Source organism: Phacochoerus africanus, chromosome 7 (genome assembly GCF_016906955.1).
Source record: "Phacochoerus africanus isolate WHEZ1 chromosome 7, ROS_Pafr_v1, whole genome shotgun sequence".
Lineage (NCBI taxonomy): Eukaryota > Metazoa > Chordata > Mammalia > Artiodactyla > Suidae > Phacochoerus > Phacochoerus africanus.
The window spans coordinates 73,476,007-73,499,563 of record NC_062550.1 but is presented as its reverse complement, the minus strand read 5'-3'; the positions used below and the strand labels follow the sequence as shown (position 1 = coordinate 73,499,563).

General features: G+C 45.2%; 1 protein-coding gene across 4 annotated transcripts in view; it reads right to left on the bottom strand.

The window, feature by feature from the left end:
* Nucleotides 1-23,557, bottom strand: part of LOC125131390 (cat eye syndrome critical region protein 2) — a 121,543-nt gene that overhangs the window by 18,212 nt on the left and 79,774 nt on the right. For all 4 annotated transcript variants that reach the window (XM_047787923.1, XM_047787924.1, XM_047787925.1 and 1 more), the window contains exons 3-7: nt 10,048-10,231; nt 8,688-8,827; nt 7,877-7,981; nt 4,623-4,672; nt 3,503-3,672 (exon numbers count right to left, since the gene is read on the bottom strand). In XM_047787923.1, the coding sequence (XP_047643879.1) occupies nt 3,503-3,672; nt 4,623-4,672; nt 7,877-7,981; nt 8,688-8,827; nt 10,048-10,231 (649 nt within the window). The remainder of the gene's footprint in view (nt 1-3,502; nt 3,673-4,622; nt 4,673-7,876; nt 7,982-8,687; nt 8,828-10,047; nt 10,232-23,557) is intronic.

Genomic DNA, 23,557 nt, shown 5'->3' with positions numbered 1-23,557 from the left:
ACCAGCACAATGGCACAAACAGGCCTGTGCAAACACCAGCCGAGATGCTACTGAGCTAGGAGTGCTGCCAGGTGCCCTACAGCTAAAGAGCCAGGACCACTCATCACAGTGTGGAAAGCGTTCCATTAGGCTGGGATCTGGCTAAGATTACAATAAATCTCCATTTATCTTTGGACATACTGACATCTAAACTTACTCTTTACTTCAACAGGGACATCTTAACTTATTTCCTTGAGATTTTAAAACATGTATCTAATAAAAGCTAACAGATTTTATAATCAGACTTCTATAACTCCAGGCAAAACATTCTAAAATTCTGCCCCTTACGCTTTTTTGTTACATTACACTTGCACAAGACTTTCAAAACAATATTCCTCTATCATAGACTTCAGCATAACTTTAATGGATTATGAGTTGTCACTCTTTTGGTGAAGAAATGACCTTTACTTGAAGAGTGTATTTATCTTTTTGGCATTTCTTGGGCCGCTCCCGTGGCATATGGAGGTTCCCAGGCTAGGGGTCGAATCGGAGCTGGAGCCACTGGCCTACGTCAGAGCCACAGCAACGCGGGATCCGAGCCTCGTCTGCAACCTACACCGCAGCTCACGGCAACGCCGGATCCTTAACCCACTGAGCAAGGCCAGGGACCGAACCCGCAACCTCATGGTTCCTAGTCAGATTCATTAACCACTGCGCCATGACGGGAACTCCTGAAGAGTGTATTTAAACTCACCAAAAATACGGCTCTAAGATATCTTTTTTTTTTTAGTGCTGCACCCATGGCATGTGGAAATTCCCAGGCTAGGGGTCAAATCAGAGCTGTAGCCACTGGCCTACGCCAACAGCCACTTGTGATCTCAGCCATGTCTGCAACCTACAACACAGCTCACAGGATCCTTAAGCCAGTGAGCAGGGCCAAAGGTTGAACCTGAGTCCTCATGGATACTAGTCAGGTTCATTACCACTTGCTGAGCCATGATGGGAACTCTTAAGATATCTTTTTATTTTGCCTTTTAGGGCCACACCCAAGGCATATGGAGGTTCCTAGGCTGGGTGTTGAATTGGACCTGCAGCTGCAGGCCTACACCACAGCCACGGCAACGTGGGTTCCGAGCCACGTCTGCCACCTACACCATAGCTCATGGCAACACCAGATCCTTAATCCACTGAGCGAGACCAGGGATCTGAATCCTCATGGATCCTAGTCAGGTTTGTTAACTGCTAAGCCACAAAGGGAATGCCAAGATATCTTTATCTTAATGGACACAGAAGCCAATTCACTTCTTCTGTGTGTGTGTGTGTGTGTGTGTGTGTGTGTGTGTGTGTCTTCCTGCCTTTTCTAGGGCTGCTCTTGCCACATATGGAGGTCCCCAGGCTAGGGGTCTAATTGCAGCTGTAGCCACTGGCCTACACCAGACCAACAGCAACTCGGGATCCAAGCCAAGTCTGCAATCTATACCACAACTCACAGCAATGCTGGATCCTTAATCCACTGAGCAAGGCCAGGGATCTAACCCACAACCTCATCGTTCCTAGCCGGATTCGTTAACCACTGAGCCACGACGGGAACTCCTTTTCTTTGTTTGGTTGGTTGGTTTTGTTTGTTCTTTATCTTTCCTCATTTTTGAAATGTTTGGAAATTATTTTTTATTGAAGGCTTAGAAAACAAAACTTGTGAATAAAACCAAACAATTCTGGAGCACCTGACAGGATCCTTTCGTGAAAAGTCTTTTCTCTTAATTACTGGTCTGCTAAGGTTCTGTCGCATTACTGATTTCCTTGCTTTTCAGGGCTGCACCCAAGGCATATGGAGTTCCCAGGGCTGCAGCTGCAGGCCTATGCCACAGCCACAGAAACCTGGGATCCGAGCCAGGTCTGTGACCTACACCACAGTTCATGGCAACACTGGATCCCTGACCCACTGAGTGAGGCCAGGGATTGAACCTGCAACCTCATGGATACTAGCTGAATTGTTTCTGCTGAGCCAAAATGGGAGCTTCCCGTTGCATAATTTAGATTCTGGATTTTTTGGGGAATCAACCCATTTCACTGAGTTTTGCAATTTTACAGTACTCTACAGCTGTCACAATATCAAATCTATTATTTCTTTTTTTTGCTTTGTTTTGTTCCTCCTTTCATGGTTCTTGAAAATTATATTAAAGGTTTATCTTAATTTTTTTCTTCTCTTGCAAAGAATAAATTCTTTTGAAATTTTTTGTATCAAAACCATCAGCTTTGGAGTTCCCGACGTGGCTTAGTGGTTAACGAATCTGACTAGGAACCATAAGGTGGCAAGTTTGATCCCCGGCCTCGCTCAGTGGGTTAAGGATCTGGCGTAGCCATGAGCTGTGGTGTTCAGACATGGCTTGGATCTCAGGTTGCTGTGGCTGTGACATAGGCTGGCAGCCGTAGCTCTGATTAGACCCATAGCCTGGGAAATACCACCGGTGAGGCCCTGAAAATAAAAGAAAAAAAAGTCATAGGTTGAATATCATAGGTAACAAGGAAGAAATCATAAAAGGTTTAAGTAGATTAGGAACACGGCTCACAGATGATTTCAGGTTCATTAATCACATCAACAAATCATATACAAGGTTCTGTAAAGGTACAAAACCACCTTTATTTAATAATTATTTTAAGAAAAGTAGATCATATATTCATGTCCTAGAAAAATGGTCACAGTGGGTTGTGGTTCACAAAAGCCAAGTGCAAGTACAGTAAATGGAATTAAGTATATTGATGGGGAAATGCAGGGTTTTTTTTTTTTCCTCATCCAAGAAATTGTCCTTCTTGAAGTACTGCTGTTGGAAAATGGCAACTTTCTAGAATTCACCCCAAAGCACCAACCTGCTGAATGGTTAGAATTATTACTGAATTCATGACACATCAAGTAACCTCCCTGGAGGTGCTGCACCAAGAACTAAAAACATTTTCTCCTCAGATGTCATGGGCAGTGCTCACATTTACCTGCCTTCTATCAACAATATGAAGTGTCAGATTTACTGAAATGAAGTAAGGAGACTGAATGATTACTGAGTATCAACCAGGGAAAAGGCATTACGTTAGGTCACCCATGGGGTCAAAATGAGTTAAGATGCACAGTCCCTGATCCGGAGGGGTGGGGGGCACACAGACCAGCTCTCTTCAGAGGCGAGGGTCATCGTCGACTGACCAGAGGATGAGTTTTTAAAAAGGAAAAAAGCACCATCTTTTTCGGGGGAGCTATGCTGAGACATGCCTGGCGTGCAGGGGGTGCTTCCCGAGGAGCATCATGAGAAAGGGAGGTTGGTCCCAGGCAGTGGGCAGCCACTGTGAGGCCTGGGGAAGGGCACTGATGGCCCACAGTGAAGGGCGGGAGTGCACACCAGATGAGACCAGATAGGGGACTGCAGCACTGGCAGGGGGCAGCAGAATGTGTTCTAATAAATGATGAGACCCTTCAACCCTGCAGCCTCTTGCCAGCTCAGAGAGGCACGCCTAGCAGAGAAGCCCGTTCACGCACCTTCTGGGCGATCATGTTGCAGATCTCGGGCAGGAAGTCCTCGCTGAGGAGCTTGTACAGCTGCCGCTCCCGCATTGAGGTCCTCTCCCGAAAGCTCTCGGTGACCTGCCTCCACTCTTGCTCTGTCTGGCACAGAAGCCACCATGAGCCTTGGCCTGGCCCCTGTGACCCTAAGAAGGAAAGAGATGGGCTCATTCAAAAGACTCCACTCGGACCCTTTCCCTTTCTATCGTTAGTTACATTTGCATCCCGGGTAATGACAAAAATCAGAAAAGGGAGAGACGTGGAGTTCCTGTTGTGGCTCGGCAGAATCAAAGCTGACTAGCATCCATGAGGATGCAGGTTCGATCCCTGGCCTTGCTCAGTGGGTTAAGGATCCGGTGTTGCCATGAGCTGTGGTCTAGGTCGCAGACTTGGCTTGGATCCTGCGTTGCTGTGGCTGTGGTGTAGGCTGGCAGCTGCAGTTCCAATTCGACCCCTAAACCTGGGAACCTCCATATGCCACAGGCGTGGCTCTCAAAAAAAACAAGAAACAAGAAAAAAAAAAACGGAGAGATGCATTACATTTTACGTTTGATAATGTTACTCTGATTTTCCTGTTACTATCAGTGTTTACAATTAAGAGAGAAGAATGCCTGAAGGCGATATCGCACAGCTCTTGGGATCTTCCTAAGACAGAAGCTCTTGGTGAGTTCCCGCTGTGGTGCAGTGGGTTAAGAATCCGACCGTAGCAGCTCGGGTTATTGTAATGGCACGGGTTTGATCCCTGACGTGGATAACTTTCATATGCAGTGGGTGCAGCCATAAAAGGGAGGGAAGGAGAGAAGGAGGGAGTAAAGCAGGAAGGAGGGAAGGCCGCTAACTATCTAGTTCTTGGGGAAGCTGCCTGATCAACTGTAGGGTGAATGTCTGTTTTGCTAGGCCTTAGGGACGAGCATTGGTGACAAGGCCCAAATGAAAAGACGTGGTCCTGATCTCAGGTTATCTGTCAGTAAGAGGTGGGCACAGGGTGTGAAGGGCCGGGAAGTCACAAGGCTGCTGGAAGAGTCCTAACGATCTGTGTGTCTGGAAAATGACGCAAGTCAATCACGTTCATGCAGCCTCCAGCAAAGACGGTTACCATTTCTTGTCTGTGGCTCCGATGCCAAGTAGTTTTCTTCCTGCTTTTCACTGCAACACAGAAAAACGAGGCACCAAATAAAGACATGTCCAACCTATTCTGTGCTCCCTTAAGGAAGACACCTGGAGAGTGTGCCCAAGAGCAAGGCCAGGAGGAAGGCTGGCTATAGCAGGCGCATCCACGGGGTGTGGGTGCTGGTGCAGAGGGCAAGGCCACACGGCACCCAGAGCACCCTGCACAGGGGGTCCTGGTCAGCAGTGAGATGCCAAGAAAGACAACCGTCAGGACTCCGGTGCCTCCTTCCCTGACTGAGGGCTGCCCTGAATGCCAGGAGTTCTAATCATCCCCCCCAGGAGGCAGAGCTGAGACACGCAACTAAAGTCAGGCCACCCTGCCCAAGGCTTGCCACTAACCATGGAAATTAGGAAAGTCAACTGACTTCCCTGTGAAACGGAACCGATAATAACACCCACTTCATGGGATGTTGGGCTCATTGGTACAACAATCTTAAAAATCTCTGAGTCAAGAGACGTTCCCTGGATTTTCTGGTTTGTTATCAACTACTTAAACCAGTACCGCCCCACACATCCTGAGGGAATGAGTATGTCCTGTACTGCTGCATCCAATGTGACAGCCACAACAGGGGGGCCTACTGAATTAAAATGTAATTTGTGTCATGGGGGGCAGAACTTCAAATTTTATTTGATGTATTCTTTAAAAATTTTTTTTTTTTTCTCTTTTTAGGGCCGCACCCACAGCATATGGAGGGTCTCAGGGTATGGGTTGAATCGGAGTTGTAGTTGCTGGCCTATACCACAGACACAGCAACGTGAGATCTGAGGCACATCTGCAACCTACACCACAGCTCATGGCAATGCCTGATCCTTAACCCAATGAGTGAGGCCAGGGATTGAACCTGCACCCTCATGGATGCTATTCAGATTCGTTTCCACTGAGCCACAACAGGAACTATTATTTTATTTTTTTATTTTTTAGTCTTTTTGCCTTTTCTAGGGCCATATGAAGGTTCCCAGGCTAGGGGTCTAATTGGAGCTGTAGCCGCCAGCCTACACCAGAGCCACAGCAATGCCAGATCCGAGCCATGTGTGACCTACACCACAGCTCATGGTAACACTGGATCCTTAACCCACTGAGGGAGGCCAGGGATTGAACCCGCAACCTCATGGTTCCTAGTCTGATTCAACTGAGCCATGACAGGAACTCCAGAACTATTATTTTAAAATTGTTTAAAAAATAATTTATTTTAGGGGCTGACTTTCTCCTTTTTTTTGCCCCTTCCGCATATCTTATTATTTTTTTCTCTTTGGGCCACATATGGAAATTCTCAGGCCAGGGATGGAATTCCAGTTGCGGCTACAACCTACACCATAGCTGTGGCAATACTGGATCCATAATCCACTGCACCACAGTGGGAAATACTAAACTAGCATCAATATCTTACTATTTTTGGTTTTCATCATTCTGTTTTTTTTTTTGTCTTTTTGCCATTTCTTTCTTTTTTTTCTTTTTTTTTTTTTGTCTTTTTGCTATTTCTTGGGCCGCTCACGCGGCATATGGAGGTTCCCAGGCTAGGGGTCCAATCAGAGCTGTAGCCACTGGCCTACGTTAGAGCCACAGCAACGCAGGATCCGAGCCGCATCTGCAACCTACACCACAGCTCACGGCAACACCAGATCCTTAACCCACTGAACAAGGCCAAGGATCAAACCCACCACCTCATGGTTCCTAGTCAGATTCGTTAACCACTGCGCCACGACGGGAACTCCGGTTTTCACCATTATTTAACAAAAAATTTTCTGAACTGAGGTACAGTTACAGGTGTACAACACAGTGAGTCACAATTTTTAAAGGGAATTTTCCACTGACTGGTACTGTGAATACTGGCATACCCCGTGTGCAGTACAATACATCCCTGTAGCTTGTTGATTTTATACATACCAGTCTCTTAACTCCCTACTCACGTCTCACCCCTCCCACCTTCCCTCTTGCTACCGGTGACCACTAGATTGTTCTCTTCATCTGTGAGTCTGCATCTCTTTTGTTATATTCACTAGTTTTGGTTTTAGATTCCATAAAATTGTATTGAAGTTATAAACGCTTAAACACTGTATTGGCTACAGAGCTCTGAAGAATAAAATCACCAGTAGAGGGTGGCACAAATGCAGGAATGCTTGTTAAAAGGATTCTCTGGCCATCCCATTCAGGAAATCCATTTTTTTCTTTTGGCTAAAACTTTGGCATGTGGACCTTTCTCACAAATGATGGTAGGAGGAAAGCTACAATCTGTAACCAAATTTCTGTAAGGCAGCTATCTATGCCTTTTACCTTTTTTAAGGGCCACACCTGCAGCATAATGATCGGATCAGAGCTGCAGCTGCTGACCTACACCACAGCCACAGCAACACTGGGCCAGGGATAGAATCCGCATCCTGCCAGATACTATGCCACTTCTCAACCCACAGAGCCACAATGGGAACTCCTATAGACAAATTTCTGGAAGGTTAAGTTGAATGCTGATCCTTAAGTGTTTAAAAAAAAAATCAAATTCTGACTGATTTATTCATAATCTGATTCTTAGTGCTATTTTTTTGGTGTCTAGCAAGCAACACACTGAGCTCCAGCCCACTTCAGGCATTTAGGTTATTTAGTATTTCTACAACATAGAGGGAAGAAGCAATTTGTCCTGTGTTATCAGAATTTTTAAGACTATGACCTGACTTCCATAAGTGACTAATGAAAGGTCTGATCCAGAGTAAAAGGCAGAAGTACAGTAACAATGTACAGGTCACATTTTATACTGAGAGAGCCACATGGTGAGAATTCCAAAAGACAAGGATATATTAAATAAAATTTCCCAAATGTAACAATTTTTTTATTTGCTAAAATAAAATGCAAAAAAACACAATAAAGATGTTTAACATCTTACCTTTTCTTCATCGTAGGAAACTGTATTATAAACAAAATAAAGCATGTTTACTAGCAGCGTGGTAACTCCTAAGCTCATGAATGACTGCTGCCGCGCTCTCCCTGTACCACACCGTTGTCCTGTCCAGGCAGCGCTTGCCCATCAGAGTCCCCGCCATTAAACCAGAGGGCGCACAGGAGCTGGGTCCCCAAGCCCTGGGCAGGTCTCCACAGTCCAAGCCCTACACCCTGGGGCACAGGAAGCGAGGACAGGGGTGGATGCCTCCAGCACGGGGCCCGTGACCATCACAGACTAAAGATTTCCTCACCTCACTATCATTTCCTCCTGCAGTTTTTTCCGTTTTGGGGGTCTTCCTCTTCTTTTTCCTGTTTTCCCAGGAACACCTGACACATTTTTTTGTCCTTCGCTTTCCCTAAGAAATAGTACATTAAATAGAATGTTATAGTACCTTAAGTGGAATGTTCTGTTATAGGATTGATATATTAAAAATGATTTATAAACTAGTAATTTGATTTTTGGCCCTGAGGTTACCAAATTGGATGAGATCCAACAGCCACAAGGGAAGAGCAGGGTGACCCCAACACGGAACGGACAACTCACAGCATTAGCATCTGGAGGAGAGGGCGGTGGGAGGAGGCCCCTATTTGGGAGGCATCACCTGTACTGATGGGCAGACCATCCGCTCTCCAGAACCAAATCGGACTGGGCAGGTGCCTGGGGAGTGCTGTGCTGCCCCTGAGAAGGGGCTGCCACAAGGTCTGCAGAGTAGGGAGTGTGGGGAGCTGAGCTATAGAGGAAACCTTTTTACTTTAGTAGGAAATATTTCTTGCCATCTTTTGTAGGGATGCTGCTACAGCTAATTCTTTCATAAGAGAAAAAAAATTTGTGCTGCAGAATTCACTGTTTATGGTTTTGGCGGTCCCTACAGCATGCAAAAGTTCACAGGCCAGGGATCAAACCTGCATCATAGCAGCCACCCAAACCACTGCGGTAACGACGGATCCTTAAACTACTGCACCACCAGGGAACTCCTGTGCTGCAGAAATCTGATGTATTTAATTTTAGTGATTTCAGGTACAGTGGCTTAGCTATGGCAGCCCTGACCTTGAAGAAGGTACCTGCTCAAAGAGAGCTCGCCATTGGATTTTCCTTGCACCGGGTCCTCCTTGTACATTCGTGTTCCATAGAAATACCAGTAGAGGGCCCCAGAATTGTCCTCGCCCAGTGGTTCCACACGGAGACTGTCTGCATCCAGACCCTAAGTAGAACCGGGAAAAAAGGTTTGGGGAAACAGAGAACAAAGCTAAGCAGAAGAAAACTGAAGATTTTACATTTATCCTTAGATATAGCTCATATTTAAAATACCCAAACATCTTATATAATTTTCAATCAGGGCACACAAAACACAGAAGGGGAAGAAGGTGCCTTTCTTAAGAACAGGATATGGATGTATTTCAAATGCTCCCTATGCCCATTATTGCCCCATTTCACCAAAAAAACAGATGAACCAAAAGGATTTCTGATGAATGTATGACTTATTTGGTCTGGACAGGTATCCCAGGTGTGTGCCCCCAGAGGAATGAACTCCAACAGAGCAGCACCTGAGGTTGTGGCAGCTTCACCCGCCATCGCTAGGTCTGAGGTGGCTAGACTGGCCACCCCCTCACCCCTCAACCCAAGCCCTGAGACCTCAGCAGAGAGGGCCCTGAGCTGCATGTAGTCCTTCCACCAAGCCTTCAAGCAGAGAGAACCAAGACACCACAAATCTGGACTGACTCCTGGTGGGTGAAAAGCAAAGGCCCGTACCCTCCTCCCGAGACAAGATAAGGGGTCCACACCCCTTGCCCAGTGCACTTCTGTAAAGGGTGTGCATGTGTGCGGGGTGTGTGTGTGGGGGGTAGGTCAAAGTCCTTGGGAATTCTTATAAATATTTCATTTTTGCCAAGTCACATTTCAGACCTCAGGAGTTCCCGCTGTGGTGCACTGGGATCGGTGGCATCTTGGGAGTGCTGGGACACAGGTTCAATCCCCAACCCGGCACAGTGGGTTAAGGATTCAGCAATGTCTCAGCTACCATTTAGGGGGAAACTGTGGCTCAGATCTGATCCCTGGCCTGGGAACTCCATATGCCATGGAGCAGCAAAAAAAAAAAAAAAAAAAAAAAATTAAAGCTCAGGACATAAAACCAGTGACTAATGTGACTGCATTTTGGCTGGTGACAAAGAAAACAGGAGCCTATGGTCAGTCCTGTATCAGCGGGGAATCAGTACACAGAAAGGCAGACAAACCAAAAGCGAGATGAAGCTACAACAGAATAAGATACTGTCACGAGCGCACGGCATGGATTCCCACAGTGACAGTGGTCATGACTATATATACACTGTTATGATCAACAGGAGTCCCCAAACCAGCCACTATCCAAACACTGGCTTCTCCTAATTTTTGCTCAAAAGAGAGGGCCGCCTGACAGCTACACACCTTGAGAAGATCGAAGACATCGTCAGCATCCAACCGGTAATCACAGAGGCGGTGAAGGATCTCCACGCGGGTGCGCAGAGGCAGGTCTTGGAAACGGGCTTCTCTCAGCGGGTTGGGCTTCCCTTCCTCCAGCTCCCAGCGGTAGTTGATGATGTCCTCCAGGTAGCTGTGGAATGTCTGAGGCCTATCCCAGGCCCCAAGCACAGAGATGCATGAATACAAAACAGAGAGGGGCAAATGCTATGCATCTTCCACAGCAGCAGAACTCAAAGCCACCTCCTTGCACCTGAAACCATCAAGCCCCAACACCACCTATATGTAAGAAGATTTCTCAAAGAACAGGTTGCTTTACATTAAACCACAGACTGCACACTCTAGTGAAATAGCAGAAAGTCACAGTCATCAGAGACCGAAACTGAGGCCACACCTTAGCTCCTCTCATACAACTGAAGATCCTACAGACCCTGGGGGGACACCCAGGCAATGAAAAGAATCCCATGTCTGTCTGGCTCAGTCCTTTTCTATTTCAGGTTAGGATGCACAGGTGGAGGAGTTCCTGACATGGTGCAATGGGTTAAGGATCTGGCATCATCTCTGCAGCGGCTGCTGAGGTGTGGGTTCGGTCCCGGCCTGGGGACTTCCACATGCCATGGGTGAGCCAAAAAAACCAAAAAACCAAAAAACCCACACCATGGTGGAAGAACCTGCTGCAGAATGTAAGCGGCTACTCTATTGTGCACAACTATGCTTTCGTGGGCTATTACACAGTACCAAACACCGTACCCTAAAGCTGAGGTAATTTTTCTATAGAAAACATTTAGGACAGGCTTACGACTTAAATTTCTATTTGTACCTAAATATGCCTTGTACATAGTATAATAAAGTGCTATTTAATTGAGAGATAGTTATTCTATATCTAATCCATGACAGAATCTGCATATAATTTCATCTGTTTGATTTAAAAATATTTTTCTCAGAGCTCCCGTCGTGGTGCAGTGGTTAACGAATCTGACTAGGAACCATGAGGTTGAGGGTTCGATCCCTGGCACCGCTCAGTGGGTTAAGGATCTGGTGTTGCCGTGAGCTGTGATACAGGTCGGAGACGCGGCTCAGATCCCACGTTGCTGTGGCTGTGGTGTAGGCCGGCGGCTACAGCTCCGTTCAGACCCCTAGCCTGGGAAGCTCCACATGCTGCAGATGTGGCCCTAGAAAAGGCAAAAAAAAAAAATTCCCACGATTTTTCTTTTTTTTTTTGCTTTTTTAGGGCTGTACCTACAGCATATGGAGGCTCCCAGGCTAGAAATCTAATCATAATAGCTGCAGCTGTCGGCCTACAACACAGCCACAGCAACGCCAGATCCGAGCCGCGTCTGTGACCTACACCACAGCTCACGGCAACGCCAGATCCTTAACCCACTGAGCAGTGCCAGGGCGAACCCGCAACCTCATGATTCCTAGTCAGATTCATTTCTGCTGCGCCGCAACAGGAACTCCTCATTATATCATTATATGTGGAACCTAAAACATGGCACAAATGAAACTGTCTACAAAACAGAAACAGACTCACAGACATAGAGAACACACTTGTTGCCAAGGGGGAGGGGAAGGACTGGGAGTTTGGGGTTAGTAGATGCAAATTATTGCATTTAGAATGGAATATTCTAAATGAGGTCCCACGTATAACAAAGAGAACTTGAAATAAAACAGGGTGCTTTTCCATACAGGAGTATGAAGATGACATGCAGCTTCTAGAACATCTCGTGCACACCAAGTACCCTAAGAGACAGGCGTGTTCTTCCTGCAGTAAAGTGAAATGTGGTCACTTCTAGGATAGCAGGAGGCGATGAAGCACAAGCATCCAGCCCTGTGAACAATGTCTCAGAGCTGCACGCCCAACCTTCCCTCCCCCATGTCCTATTATCTACTCAGTTCTGATGACATCACTTTTGCTAAAACAGAAATTCCATATGTCCTCTAAACACCACTCCCCCAACAGATGCTAAAGGACTTAACGATTCAAGCACTTGTTTCCCACGTAATGAAGATAACCCCCCTACAAATCTTTCTTTTAAAGGTCAGAAATTTGGAGTTCCCGTCATGCCGCAGCAGAAACAAATCCAACTAGGAACCATGAGGTTGCAGGTTCAATCCCTGGCTTCAGTGGGTTAAGGATCCAGTGTTGCCGTGAGCTGTGGTGTAGGTTGCAGACTCAGCTTGGATCCCATATTGCTGTGGCTCTGGTGTAGGCTGGAGGCTACAGCTCCGATTAGACCCCTAGCCTGGCAACCTCCCATGCCGCCAGTGCAGCCCTAAAAAGGCAAAAGACAAAAGAGGAAAAAATAAAAAATAAAAAAAATAAAAAAAAATTTTTGAGGGCAAAGTGGCCAAGGTTATTTGAGACAAAAGGGCTCAGCAGGCCAAAAAACTGGGCAAATACTTTCTACTTACTAGCTCTTAATCTTCTGTAGGAAGCAAAACTCATTTGGAATCTGATAAACTCAACTCTCCCCCTCAGAAAAGTGAATACACACAATTCTGTGAGCTGCTCAGATGAGTAAGGGCCAGGACCAGGGCTGGGACTAGAGCTGGACAGAGCTGCTAAACCTGATGCAACCTTTCAAATTTCCCAGACTAGACTGCTTGGAACATTCACTGACTTAGTCATACACTCAGCTCCAAGCAATTCTCTTAATGACTCAACACCTCTCCCCTTTCTGAAGTTACTCGAGTTAAGTCATCCTTTCAGTAGAACATGGGAACAAAAAGATGAAATGAACTTGAGGCTCTGAATAACGTGACCAGGTCGGAGAGAGGGAACACCATCTTTCCACATTCCCAGAGTTGGCATTTCTTAGAAACTCAGCAGAGAATTTCTTGGTTTGCTTCAGACAGAACAAGCTTGACTGTGAGACCCAGGGTTTCCAGGGGTCAGTATACCTCTCGTGGAGCAGGCCTACGGGAACTCGCTGGAGCTGGCAGAACTCTCGATTACGCAGGGAAGCAGACTTAAAGATCACAAGTAGAAAGAAGGCTCCTGCATGAGTTCAGAGACATGAAAGAGTCCCTGGTGTCCATGTGCAGGGAGCACCACAGGCGCCACAGTGGAGACTAAATTACATTCTCCCATGTGATACAGCTACTTGTGGAGCAGATGAAATACACATGTGCAGTGAGGCCCCATTTAACAGGAGTAGTGGACTGAGATAAAGAGTGAATCAACAGGTAAAAGGCTCTGAGAACATCTTATAAGACATTACTGCTAAACATCATGAAAAGACTAAGACCAAAATGATTAAAGACTATCTCCTCTGTAAGACTATACAGTAGTGGCTGCCATGCCCAACATATTCTGAAATCAACCTGATAGCCAGGATAAGTAAAAAAATCATGACAATTTCAAATAAAAAAAATATGACTAAGATATATAAAAATATATCTTTTGGGAGTTCCTGCTGTGGTGCAGAGGAAACAAATTCGACTAGTACCCAAGGGTGCGAATTCCATGCCTGGCCTTGCTCAAGGTCAGGGATCTGGCACTGCCATGCTCTGTGGTATAGGTTGAAGATGCAGCTTGGATCCCGTGTTGCTATGGCTGTGGCGTAGGCTGGCAGCTGCAGCTCCGATTCGACCCCTAGCCTGGGAACTTCCACATGCTGCAGGTGTGGTCCTAAAAAGCAAAAAACAAAACAAACAAAAAAAACCTTTTAGCAGGGAAATATCTATATAACACAGATTTTACTTCTGTACATGAGTGTTTATGTTGGGTAACAAAGAAGAGTATTATTAGTCATCTGGAAATAAACATATAATAATCTTTAAAAAGATAAAGAACTTTTTTAATGGAAGACAAATGGGACCATAAATACTATTTGTAAGAACTGAAGAGTCTGGAGTGTCAGGGGTTTTTTTTGTTTGTTTGTTTGCTTTTTAGGGCTGTTCTTGCTGCATATGGAGGTTCCTAGGCTAGGGGTCTAATAGAAGCTACAGGTGCCAGCCTATACCAGAGCCACAGCAATGCCAAATCTGAGCTGCATCTGCAACCTACACCACAGCTCACAGCAATGCCGGATCCTTAACCCACTGAGCGAGGCCAGGGATCCATCCTACAACCTCATGGTTCCTAGTCAGATTTGTTTCTGCTGCACCATGATGCAGTTTCCGGTTTAAGGTACAATAAGAATCCTGAAGACCTCCTGATAATATAAGGATGCATATTGCTGGTCCTAGAATCATGCATGCACACACGCACACACACACCCCAAATAAGCCTATAGAAGAAATACACCAGCTCGGATCTGTGCTGCTTGACACAGGCCAGCAGCTGCAGCACTAAATCAACCCCTAGCCTGGGAACTTCCATAGGCTGCAGGTGTGGTCGTAAAAAAAAAAAAAGAATCAAGGAGGACAAAGATCTCAAAACTACTACCAACCTGACCTGACATTTGCAGAATACTATGCATAAAAACCAGAGAATATATAGCCTTTCTAAGAGCATATGAACTGTTCACCAATGTAAACCATATGCTGGGATATAAGTCTCAATAAGCTTCAGCAGACTGAAGTTTCATAAAACACTTATCTGAACATATGGAATTAAATTGAAAATTACTAAGATAACCAGAAATTAAGTTAATACACTTTTAAAAATGTCTAGTTTGCATACTTTGAAAAACATTTTTGGGGGGACCATATTTGGCTGCCCTGCAGCATATGGAGATTCCAGGCCAACGATCAGATTTGAGCCAGTTTCTGGCCTATACCACAGCTGCAGCCACACTGAATCCTTTAACCCACTGTGCTGGGCTGGCAATCAAACCTGTGTCCTAGTGCTTCTCCCACTTCGCCACAGAGGGAACTCCTGTATACTTTTTTAAGAAGATTTTTTCATCGCCAGGCTTAGAATTATTAGGGTTTTGTTTGTTTTATTTTGGGGGAGGAGGTGGGGGTAAACTCATGGCATGTAGAATTTTCTGGGCTAAGAACTGAACCTGCGCCACAGCAGCAACCCAAGCCACAGCAGTGACAACACCAGATCATTAACAAGCTGTGCCCAGGGGAACTCATTAATAACACTTTTAATAACCCATGGATCATAAAAAGAAGTGACAATATAAATTAGAACATGTTTTGAAAGATAATGAAACCACAGTACATCAAAAGTTGTGGGATACAGGAATGCCTGATGTGGTACAGTGGGTTACAAATCCAACTGCAGCGGCTCTGGTCACTAGAGAAGTAGGTTTGATCCCTGGCCTCACTCAGTGGGTTAAGGGTCCGGCACTGCCATGAGCTGTGATATAGGTCACAGACCCTCTTGGATCCTACCCTGCTATGGCTGTGGTGTAGGCTAGCAGCTACAGCTCCAATTTGACCCCTAACTTGGGAACTTCCATATGCCATGAGTGTGGCCCTAAAGAAAAAAAGAAAGAAAGAAAAAAGAGCAGCCTAAAGCCAAAGTAAATAGAAGCAAGTTACAGTGAAGACAAGAAATAAAACAAAATTAAAAAAGAAAACAGTCAAAAAGTTAAGGTTAAAAAGTTGGATCCTGGAGTTCCCGTCGTGGCGCAGTGGTTAACAAATCCGACTAGGAACTATGAGGTTGCAGACTCTATCCCTGGCCTTGCTCAGTGGGTTAACGATCCAGTGTTGCCGTGAGCTGTGGTGTAGGTTGCAGACGCGGCTCGGATCCCTCTGCGGTGGCTACAGGTCCGATTCGATTCCTAGCCTGGGAACCTCCATATGCCACAGGAGCGGCCCTAGAAAAGGCAAAAAGACAAAAAAAAAAAAGGTTGGATCCTCAGTAAATATTTGAAAAGGTGATAAGGAAAGAAAGAGAATACATTACAACATCAATGAGATAAATGAAGAATGAAAATAGAGAAACCACGGTAGATCCCACAGATATTAAAGAGATGACAGTTTTATGAACAGCACTACGGAAATGATTTAAAACTTAAATAAAATGGACAAGTTCATTGAAAAATGTCAAAATGACTTATGAAAGGGGACACACAGGAGTTCCTGTTGTGGCTCAGTGGGTTAAGAACCCAACTGATATTCATGAGGATGTGGATTCCATTCCTGGCCTTAATCAGCTGGATAAAAATCCGGTGTGACGAAAGCTGGTATGTAGACTGAAGATGGGGCTTGGATCCTGCGTTGCTGTGGCTGTGGTGCAGGCTGGTAGCTGCAGGTCTGATTTGACCCCTTTCCTGGGAACCTCCATCAAAAACTTGCATAAAGAAAACTGCAAACCCAAAGGTTTTCCAGTGGTGAACTGTTTGAAAGAAATCATACATACTCTTTCAGAAACCAGGAGGCAACAGTTCTCAACTCTTGGGCCAAAACTGACAAAGATTTACAAGAAAATAAAATTAAAAGACCAGTATTTTTCATGAACATACAAGGAGAAATCCTCAACAAAATATCAGTAGTTGAATTCGTCAACACACAAAAGGAACAAGGCTCTATTATACTTCATGGTGAAAACTGTGACTTTCCCCCAAGATCAGGAGCAACATGTCAGGTGTCTCTGCAGCACTGTAGGATGAGAGAAGGAAACTCCTGGGACACAGAATGGAAAGGAGCAGCAGAACTATTTTTATTGCAGATGAAAAGAAAATCCTCAGTTATTTACAAGACCAATAAACTACAAAGTGAACTCAGGAAGACTACAGTAACATGGTCAATTAAAAAAAAAAAAATCAATTGTATTTTACATATACCAGCGACAAATAGCTGGGAAATACACAGTGCTTAGGAACAAATGGGAAGATGTCCGATATGTTTACACTGAAACTATAAGATATTGTGGAAGTTAAAGAAGATAAACAAATGGAGAGAGAGCTATTATGGTCAAGGACTCGAAAATTCAATGTTGATCAAAACGTCCGTTTCTCTAGCAGGCTATTTAAGGTGAGAGTGGACTGACAAGCTGATGTTCTAATCTGTGTATAAAGAACCTAGAGTAGGAGTTTCCACTGTGGCTCATCAGTAACGAACTGCTGTCCATGAGGACACAGGTTCGGTCCCTGGCCTCGCTCAGTGGACTAAAGAATCAGGCATTCCGGAGTTCCCGTCGTGGCGCAGTGGTTAAGGAATCCGACTAGGAACCATGAGGTTGCGGGTTCGGTGCCTGCTCTTGCTCAGTGGGTTAACGATCCGGCGTTGCCGTGAGCTGTGGTGTAGGTTGCAGACGCGGCTCGGATCCCGCGTTGCTGTGGCTCTGGCGTAGGCCGGTGGCTACAGCTCCGATTCAACCCCTAGCCTGGGAACCTCCATATGCCGAGGGAGCGGCCCAAGAAATAGCAACAACAACAACAACAACAACAAAATAGACAAAAAAAAAAAAAAAAGAATCAGGCATTGCCATGAGCTGTGGTGTAGGCAGACACAGCTCAGACCCCAAACTGCTGTGGCTGTGGCGTTGGCCAGTAGCTGCAGCTCTGACATGACCCCTAGCCTAGGAACTTTCACCTAAAAAAAAAAAAAGACAAAGAACCTAGAATGGTCAAAACATTTAAAAAACTAAACTAAAAAAAGTGAAGATCTCCAATTTCAAGAGAGTCTAGTACTAGTATAAAGGTAAGAGTAGTTTCCTGGTGGCCTAGTGGTTAAAGCGTTGGTGTTGTCACTGCAGCAGTGGCTCGGGTCGCTGCCATAGCTTGGGTTCAATCCCTGGCCCGGGAACTTCCACATGCTGCAGCCAAAATAATAATAAAAAAAATAAACTTAAAAATAAACAGGAGTTCCCATTGTGGCTCAATGGGTTAAGAACCTGACATAGTGTCTGGGACTCACTCAATACTGCAAGCTGCAGCATAGGTCACAGATGCAGCTCACATTCAACCCCTAGCCGGGGAACTTCCATGTGCCTCAGGTGTGCCCCTAAAAAGAAAACAAACAGGTAAATAAATAAATGATGTATATACATCAAAGGAATAAGGCAGAGGCCAGAAACAGACTGAACATACATGAAATTACTAAGAAAAAAAAATGGACATCAACCTTCTACTTCATACTAACTCAAAGTACATCATAATGCCAACTGCAAAAAGCTAAAACTATAAAACTAAGAGAAAACCTCAGAGAAAATCTTCTTGACGCTGAAATATGTCTTACTATCTTAGACAATAAAAAGCATGAAACATACTAGAATAAACTGACAAACTAGACTTCAACGAAACTAAAACTGCCATTCTTTTTTTGTTGTTGTTGTTGGCTGCACCAAAGGCATATGGAATTTCCAGGCCAAGGATCAGATCTGAGCCACAGCTACAACCTATTCTGCAGATGCAGCAATGCCAGATCCTTTACTTAACCCACTGTGCCGTGCTGGGGATGGAACTAGCATCTTGGTGCTGCAGAGGTGCTGCAGATCTGTTGAGCCACAGCAGAAACTCCAAATTTGCTATTCTTTAAAATACACTGTCAAACAAATAGAAAGGCAAGCTGCACATCAAGAGAAAATATTCAGGGCCATTATATATCTAGTCATCAGAGAAATGCAAGTTAAAACTACAATGAGGAGTTCCCGTCGTGGCACAGTGGTTAACGAATCCAACTAGAAACCATGAGGTTGCGGGTTCGGTCCCTACCCTTGCTCAGTGGGTTGACGATCCGGCGTTGCCGTGAGCTGTGGTGTAGGTTGCAGACGCGGCTCGGATCCTGCGTTGCTATGGCTCTGGCGTAGGCCAGTGGCTACAGCTCCGATTCGACCCCTAGCCTGGGAACCTCCATATGCCGAGAGAGCGGCCCAAAGAAATAACAAAAAGACAAAAAAAAAACTACAGTGAGTTACTACATTACACACAATTGAATCAGTAAAATTAAGAATTGGGTAAACTTACAAACAACAAATGCACAAATGCTGGCAAAACTATGGAGCAACCAGACTGTCATATGTTGCTGCTATGAGGATAAAGGTTGCAATTGCTTAGAAAACAAGTTTGGCAGTTCTTAACATTAAACACACTCTCACCATATGACCCAGCAATTCCCAAGAGAAACGGAAAAGACCTACACAAAAACATTTGTGCAAACGTTCACAGCTGTCTTACTCCTAATAGCCCCAAACTGGAGCCAACATTCAAGCCCACCAATTAGTGGACAGATCAACTGTGATATGTTTTTACTCTGGAATACAATTTAGCTCCCCTCTCCTCACAAAGGAACAAACCACTAGATACAAAGAGCTGTGTTGGTGAGTACCGCAGACGCTGTATTCCTCAAAGGAGCTGGGTACCCAGAGCACCCACACAGAATTCCAGGATGAGGCAAAACAATACACCTGGATAAAAATCACATCAGTGCTTGCACGGGATGCCGTGTTTCTTTTGGTGGGGGTGGGGGTGGGGTGTGTAGAGTTACTGCAAAGGACACTTTCAGGGGAGATGGAATTGTAATATCTTGAAAAGGATAGTAACTGAGTTCATGGATTTAAAAATAGTAACCTAGTTAATGACAGAAAAGCAGGAGCAGGCAAATTATGGCTGAGGGGCCAAATCCAGCCTGAACGTCCAGCTTTAGCCTATAAGCTAAAAATGTAAAAATCATTCTTTTGTAAAGGTTGGAGGAAAAAAAGAACTCAAAACAGGAATACTATTTATTTCATGACACATGAAAATGACTTAAAACTCAAATTCCAGTGTCGACACCTTTCTAATAAAACATAGTCATGACCAGCCCTTAAGCATTGCTCTGGCCACTTTTTTTTCCTTCTTCTTCTTTTTAGGGCCGGACCTGAGGCATATGCAAGTTCCCAGGCTAGGGGTCCAATCGGAGCTACAGCTACCAGCCTACGCCAGCCATAGCAACGTGGGATCCAAGCAGCATCTAGGACCCATGTGGCAGTTCACAGCAATGCCAGATCCTTAATCCACTGAGCTGGGCCAGGGATCGAACCAGCACCCTAATGGATACTAGTTGGATTCATTACTGCTGAGCCACAATGAATGGGAACTCCCGCTCTAGCCACTTTTGAACAGTGATGGCAGAGTGGGGCAGCTGCAGATCATGTGGCCCACAGAATCTGGCCCTTCAGAGAAGTCTGCTGACCCCAGTCTGCAACATGCAAACCACAGAATCTAAATCACAGGAAGTAGCCTGGGTAGATGTCTACCTTCCACTCCGCATGCACACGTGCTTCTATATACACTGATAGAACAATCTGATGTCTACTGAAAGCCCAAGATTGTTCTAAGGCTTTCATAAGTTATTTCATTTAATCCTACAATAACGTTAGTGGTGGGAATGGCTGACATTCCCATTTTACAGATGAGGCAAGTACTGCAAAAAGAGATTAAGTAACTTTCTTAGCCTCACACAATAGGCAAGTCTTAGAACTAGGAAAGGCAAGCACTCACTGGTCCAAGATTAAAGTGGGATGAAAATAAAACTTCAGAGAATATGGAGTACCCTATCACTCTAAGTGCATGTGGATACCACTGGGAGGACAAAATAATTATCACTGTGGGCTATTCCCTTCAATGGAAAGAGTAAAATTCATTGCGATGTTTTCCTGTTTCACTGTACAGGTGTATTCAGTTTGTACAAACTCAATGAGCTGTACAACTAAGGAAGGACAAGTTTTCAGAAGACCGAAACCTGAGCCTTGCTCCACACCTATTAGTTTAACTTGGGTCCAGCAGTTCCCAAGCTTACTTGACTCATCAGAAATATTTCTATTGCACGTGTACTTCCTTTTTTTTACACAAATAAAAGTCACAGATGTGTTGTGTTTTTTTGTTTTCTGTTGTGGCCGAATCCATGGCAATGTGGAAGTTCACAGGCCAGGGATCAAACTTGAGCCACATGGTGACAATGCCGGATCCTTAACCTGCTGCACCATTAGAGAACTCCTACTGCCACCAGGGAACTCCAAAAATTACAGGTGTTTTCCGCAATGCTGACACCTCACAGGTATGACCTTAAAAATACCGGAGCCAGCCACTGCCTCCAAGGCCCAGCACAGAACAGGAAGACCTACGCAGCCCCCTCCACACAAGGGGTGAGCTCTGAGGGCACCAGGACCCCCCCCACAAGCGGGAAGATCCCTGATCCTTCCGCTTCTGTCCATCACAGATTAACAGTTCCTTCAACAGCAGAGAAGTCGCAGAAGCAGCTGCTGGTTTAAAAAAAAAAAAAGACTGGGTGGGGGCTCCCCTTTCTTTCTGGTTACAACAAGCAAGTGTCTGAAATTTTATGATGTTTGACTAGGATCGTTTTTTCTCATTTCTAAAAAGAAATTAACTTCTCATTTCAAAAGCAATGGCTTAGGAATAACCCACACAGTGGTGTAACAGGAGGAAGCAGTGAGACTGCAGCCAGTCCCCGGAGAGCAATGGCAACTTTTTGTGTCCACAGCAGCAGAGGTGTGTAGGGGACACAGATGCAGACAGGATGACATGTGGCATCTGTGTGTGGCTGACAAGCAGCATCACACTTGTCTTTGATGAGACACACATTGTGAAATCCATCAATGCTATTTTCACCCTGAGGCTGGCTACACAGCCATTCCACACTGCATCCTCAGGAGATGGGGGTTTCTGCCTACACTACACTAGGTGATGCCTTCAAACTTTAGGTTTCATACTGCCCAGATCATTGATTTTTATGGAAGGGCAAGAAAATGGCAGGGGTTGGAGCTAGAGTCTTGGACATGCGAATCTTGAGTGATAGAGATCTGGGCCACTGTTCTCAGTTCTCTGTGGGGTCTGCTCAGCTTCTGACCCCACACATTCTGGGTTTGTCCTTCCTGGTTAACCTCTAGGGGGACCTCTCAGCACCTCTTCTCCACAGCCTCACAACGAGACTGAAAAAAAGAATGTACTAAAGCAAAAAGAAAAGATGAGTGATGGGAAAGTCTGCATCTAAGCTAAAAACATTCTGTAGAACATCTAGCATTTTCGAATTGCTTTTACAGGGAATGTTCTCAATGTAGGTATATTCATAGTGGAGGCTAACGAGAAATATGGGAGAAATAGTTAAACTAGGAGCAAGATGGTTATAGCCATATACCCAAACAAAAAGCAAAACCTTTTGTTGAGAATTTTTATTTATAAATAACCACATGTGATTATCTAAAAATCAAACGGTTATTGTTCAAAAGTCTATCAAAACAGAGAATATTGTTAATAGCTAATAACAAAATGGGATTAGCTGCTAGCGCACACCTTCCCAACACCCTCAGCCCTGTTCTGGAAGATGTGGGGAGTGCGACAGGGACCTGCTAGAACTCATGCCTTGTTTCCTGAGTGAGTGAGGCACGCCCATGGCTTGCTTCTGGTCAACAGAATAGGGTACAGTGACGTCACTGCCATGATTATGAAAGACCACGCAAGGCTATCTGGGTTCACAGGACACAGCCTGGCAGGCTAAGCGAGGCCAGGGGCACAGAACTGAGGAGATGCAGGGGAGTAGATGGCAGTAGATGTTTCTCCTGGACAACAGCCAGAAGAAACAAAGGTCTCACCTGCAGGATGACCCTACCCTGACCTGAAGGAAGCTGTGCTCCCTGCCAGCTAGGCCCCCAGGCACCCTATGACCAAGAGCAGGGGCCCCAGACAAGTCACGCATAACCACAAAACTGGGGATGACAAGTGTGATTCTAAACCACTCAGTCTGTGAACCATGCGGAGCAGGAAGCCACAGAAAGAAGCACAGGGGTCCTCCTGCGGGCAGGCTACAGGGTGACCGCAGACCCCGTGAGTGCAGTCTGGCAGAGCCTGGGCCCAGATGCCTGGCCCACAGAAAACTGGGACTTAAGGCACTGCTGATGTTTAAAGTTGCCAGGTTTCAGAGTGATTTGCTACACAGCAGTAGATAAGGAAAACAGCATGAAACAGGAAGGAGTACAGACACTGAAACAAGTGGGATGATAACCCTAGAACATCAAGACAATCAACTTACCATACTATACACTTGGAAGTACTTGTGTGTGTGGGGGGGGGGGTTAAACTCTCCTCTTGGCGGCATTTTACAAATTAAAATAGTCTAGGAATGGATCTGAACAAAGCTACAACTTTTTGCTGACCAATATAAAGGACATTAAACAAAATAATGAGTTTTCTTGTAAAATATGACAAGATTATATCATTTTCTAGAAGAATATACAAGTAGCATTAATTAAGACCAATGGTATCAGAATCCAAACAGACCAACAGGTACATCAGGAACAAGCAAGCATTTCAGCGTATTAAATAAGATGGCAGATCAAACAGATCCCATGTACCAACAGAGAAGGGAAGATTTATTCCATAAATAGAATGAGATGAGATCTACTTAAACTAAGTATCTTCAATAGCAGCCTGGTTCCTCCATCCCTATGGTCACAAAGAAAATGGAACCCCAAAAGGCACAGGAAACATCATGTCCCCAGCACAGACACATGATGGGCAGTGCCAAGCAAGTGGGAAACATAACACCCTGTGAGAAGGGAGCCAACAAAGTTTAAGAGGGCATTTCCTGTGCGGGATCTTCAACCAACATCAATGGAAGAAATGACCTAAGT